The following is a 4,228-nucleotide window of genomic DNA, read 5'->3' on the forward strand; positions in this document are numbered from 1 at the left end:
AGAAGTGGAGACAATGTTCATCCACTTGAGTCTAAATCTAAATTGGACATAAGATAGACAATTGAATTAGAACCAATCTAACATATGTTTTCAATTTGCCTAATAGGAGGATTGCAAAGTCGGGACCAAATATCACAAGGACATCGTTTTGTAGATGAAAGATTGTGGGCACTCACATATGGTAGGTGACCGAAAAATAGTTGTGTACAAAGGCTACAAATATTTGACAGATATGTATCCCCCATTGTTTCTAAAGTGTAATTACAGGCTCAATCTTTTTACTATTGTCTCTTTCTCTATTAAGATGTAATCTCTTACTTGGTCTTATAGGCCATTTTGGCCTCTTAAAAGACGTTAATATTTCTTTCTTTCTTTCTTTCTATTAAACAATTTTCTAACAACTTTCGGGCTTTAAAATGTTCAAGAAAAATTCAGGAACCGAGGATGTTCTCGAGGTTGAAATTTACCAACGGAAAAGTGAAGTGAATCTTCCACATCCAACCGATGATTCAAAAAGACAAGAGGCGATCAATTCTCCAACCGATGATCCTATGAGACAAGAGTCTATCAATTCCTCATTGGATAGAGATGAGGAATCATCACAATAGTGACCACTAGTTCATGTATTTTTTATTGTCCAAATTATTGATCACCTGTTTATGTATGTATGTATGTATATACATACATACATACATACATACATATGTATATATATATATTAATATATATATAATCGGACATTATCAATCGTCAATTAACTGTAGATTATATATAAAACAAACGTTCCTCAATGGGTGATTATAACGCTCCATATGTCCTTTTTGTCCTACCCTTTCTGTCTTCTTTCTTCTTCGCCTAGTTATTGCCACCAAGACGAAAACCTTTGTAGTGGGTTTGATCAGCAGCTATTTCATCCTATGCATTATATATATATATATATATATATGTATATATAGCGTTGACATTCATGCATTATATGGAAGAGTGAATTTACCATTGTTTATATATGCCTCTATATATATAAATTATATATGCAGTGCTTTGACATTCATCCATGACATGCCATCGTCAATCGATCATTGACTATACACAAACAAAACGTTCCTCAATAAGTGATTATACAACTGCGCATGTCCACATACACTGACCTATATATATATGTATATATATATGTATGTATATACATGTAGTTCGATGACCACAACATAGGGTAGAAGATAATCAAAGAGTAATGGAATCATATTACATCTTTAGTACCATTTGTGTAGCTTCTTTAGGATTTCTCATGGTGCATCTATGTCTTCCTCTCAAGGAAACCAGTGTATCAATATTTCGCCGATCTCGCACACAAATATGGGCCCATCGTCTCGCTCCGCCTCGGATCGCTCCCCTCATTGTCGTCTCGAATCCGCAACACCCATGACAAGACGTTCGCCAACCGCCCCGTATTCACAAGCTCTCGACTCCTCACTGGTATAGAGGGAGAGAGAGCAGTTACCCTCCTCCCATATGGCGAGGAATGGCGGCAAGGCCGGAAGCTTTATAGTGCCCACCTCCTTTCGGCCCACCGAATCCATCAGTTCCAATCCGACACCATTTCGGACGAGATCCACCACGTCATTTCCGTCAAACTCCGGACGGTCGGCAATGCATTATATGTCAACCTCACTGACTGCTTCGACAGCCTCCTCGAGAATATTGTGTGCCGTATTATCCTTCAGCAGCCCCCCTCTGAAATCATGATGCATGGAGAAGGCTGTTCGACGGCTAGTTCGCTCCGGCTTTCTCAGCTGATGCGAGAAGCTGGCCAGCTTCTTACCATTCCTCTACTGAGTGACTTTGTGCCTTGGCTTGGCTTTGTGGATTGGAGAGCCAAGACGGCCATGAAGAAATGGAGGTCATCCTATAGTGCCCTAATGGACCAGGTTCTTGCTACACGTCGTGAGAAGAAGGCGGCCAACATGTGGGGAGATGTCGATGTGCCGAGAGATATTCTGGACGTGCTTTTGTCACCGGAGCACAATTTCAGCAGTGGCATGATCAAAACCTACATTTTGGTAGAGTACTACTCTCTGATTGATTGATAGATAGATAGATCAACATTTACTTCATTTCTACTATATATTATTGATAGGTCAACAATTACTACTATTATACATACCACAGGAGTTGCTCGGAGCTGCGATTCAATCATCGAGCACCACATTAGATTGGGCTATGTGGGAATTGCTGTCGAATCGACATGTCCTAGCGAAGCTCCGAGCAGAGCTGGATGAAGCGGTGGGATTCGAACGATGCGTTGACAGTTCCGACATTGTGCGCCTACCCTACCTCCAAGCTGTAGTGAAGGAAACATTCTGAAAACATCCCCTGGGCCCCTTGCTCATTCCCCGAATATCCTCCACGAGCTCTAATGTGGGGGGTTATACAATACCGAAAGGGACAAGGCTGTTTGTGAATACCTGGGCTATAGGCCATGACCCAGAGGTGTGGAAAGACCCCGAGGTGTTCATGCCGGAAAGATTTCTGGCAGTGCCGGAAGGCGAGGAGGGCTGGGTGGATTTGAAGAGGCATCACTTCAAGCTTCTACCGTTCGGGGCCGGGAGAAGGATGTGTCCGGGAATGGAGCTGGGCATGGCCATTGTGCAGCTGGCTCTGGCAAGGCTTGTCCACAGTTTGGAGTGGGAGCTTCCTCCTGGGCAGGATTGTGTGGACATGTCGGACACCCTTGGAATAATCAGCCAACGTTTGCATCCTTTGCTTGTTCTCCCTCCAAGACCAAGACTGCCTTATTCTATATGAGAAGGCATTGACAAAGCCCATGAATGAGAATTTGCATCATTGCATTGTGATCTCTAAATAATATAGGCATGGAATCTCTAGTAAATAGCACCACCACAACGCATGCCTCTTCGTTTCAAATCAGAATAAAAACATGCATATGTACCATAAGTGTTGTAACTCTTGAATCAAGCAACACAGTTCTCGGTAGCCTTGCCACTAGAAATTGACTTTTGGAGTCCAGAGTCTAGATTATCTCTTACATGTCTGTTTATTTATAAGCTTACTAACTGTATGCAGCTCCACATTTTTGCATTGGCGTGTTGGATATGGCTAATAAGTCAAGTGTAAGTCTTGTTAGTGTACATGCAAATGTGTAAAACTCTTATGGGTCTTAAAAAGTGATGGAAAGCTATGTGCTCACATTTGAAATTCGACAATGACATAGGAGTGACCTATAGCATGCGATAGTAGTGAGGGCGTCGGCAATGATAAAAGTGCCAACAATAAAGTGCGGCGGAAGCATGCTCGTAGATTTCCTTCTTCCTCTCTTTTCATAGGAGTTCCCATGAAGGCACTCTTCGTTGAATTTTTCCACGAAGGTTCTTGGCCTTCGTGGATTGAATCCAAGAAAGTAATGGTCGAATACACACAAGGAATTGGACCTTCTTGTATTCAATTCCACGAACAGATTGGGCCTTCGTGGATTCAATTCCAAAATTCCTTGGGCTCGTGGAGAAATGTATGTTCACTCACAATCCTCACTCCTGCACATTTCTTGAGTTTTCGTTGTCATCTTCCTGATACGTTTCAACATGAATGTGGTATTGGTGGATGAGACGCATAGATCCCCAAACTCCGTGTTGCCACTAATGAAAAACATGCAATTTGCAACCAAAAACATGTAGCTAACTATGTCATCCACTACATCGTTCCCATACTATCCGTATGTGACATAATTAATAACGAGCATTAGGTATCACGGTGCGACATATCTTATAGCCTCGCAAAATGAAGCCTTGCAATGGATAATATATATATATATATATATATATATATATATATATAATTAATAATATTAGAAGAACATAAAACTATATTATGATAATTGAAGTGGAATATAAATATTCCCAAAATGCCCGTCTTATGAAAATGTTTTGGAACTACCATCTTTCATTATATATATTGGGGTGTGCATCTGTTTCTTTGTGCCACTCTTTTATTTCGCGTTCACCAAAGATGTCGGAGAAATCCGCGGCTTGCCGGTCGGCTCGGGCAGGATCGCCAAGGGTGAAGGTCTTGTATTTATGGGTTTTGGCCCATCGGCTATCGTCCGGGTTGTCCATAGGATTCACGACCATAGTGTGAAAACCGGGGAAGATGATGATATCGGTGGAGTGCACCATGTGCACTCCCTCTTGTAAAGATTGTACAAAGATAGTGGGTG

The 4,228-nt window shown here is 41.7% G+C and overlaps 1 protein-coding gene across 1 annotated transcript; it reads left to right on the plus strand.

Moving 5' to 3' along the window:
• The first annotated feature begins 1,793 nt into the window (after positions 1–1,793).
• Positions 1,794–2,802, plus strand: LOC147860615 (flavonoid 3'-monooxygenase-like). The gene is given in 2 exon segments (XM_087324126.1): positions 1,794–2,057; positions 2,167–2,802. Coding segments are annotated over 2 exon segments (900 nt in total).
• Positions 2,803–4,228: the final 1,426 nt, after the last annotated feature.

Source organism: Azolla caroliniana, unplaced genomic scaffold (assembly GCF_043228905.1).
Source record: "Azolla caroliniana isolate FFs.n. ecotype wild unplaced genomic scaffold, voAzoCaro1.0.p SCAF_9, whole genome shotgun sequence".
NCBI lineage: Eukaryota > Viridiplantae > Streptophyta > Polypodiopsida > Salviniales > Salviniaceae > Azolla > Azolla caroliniana.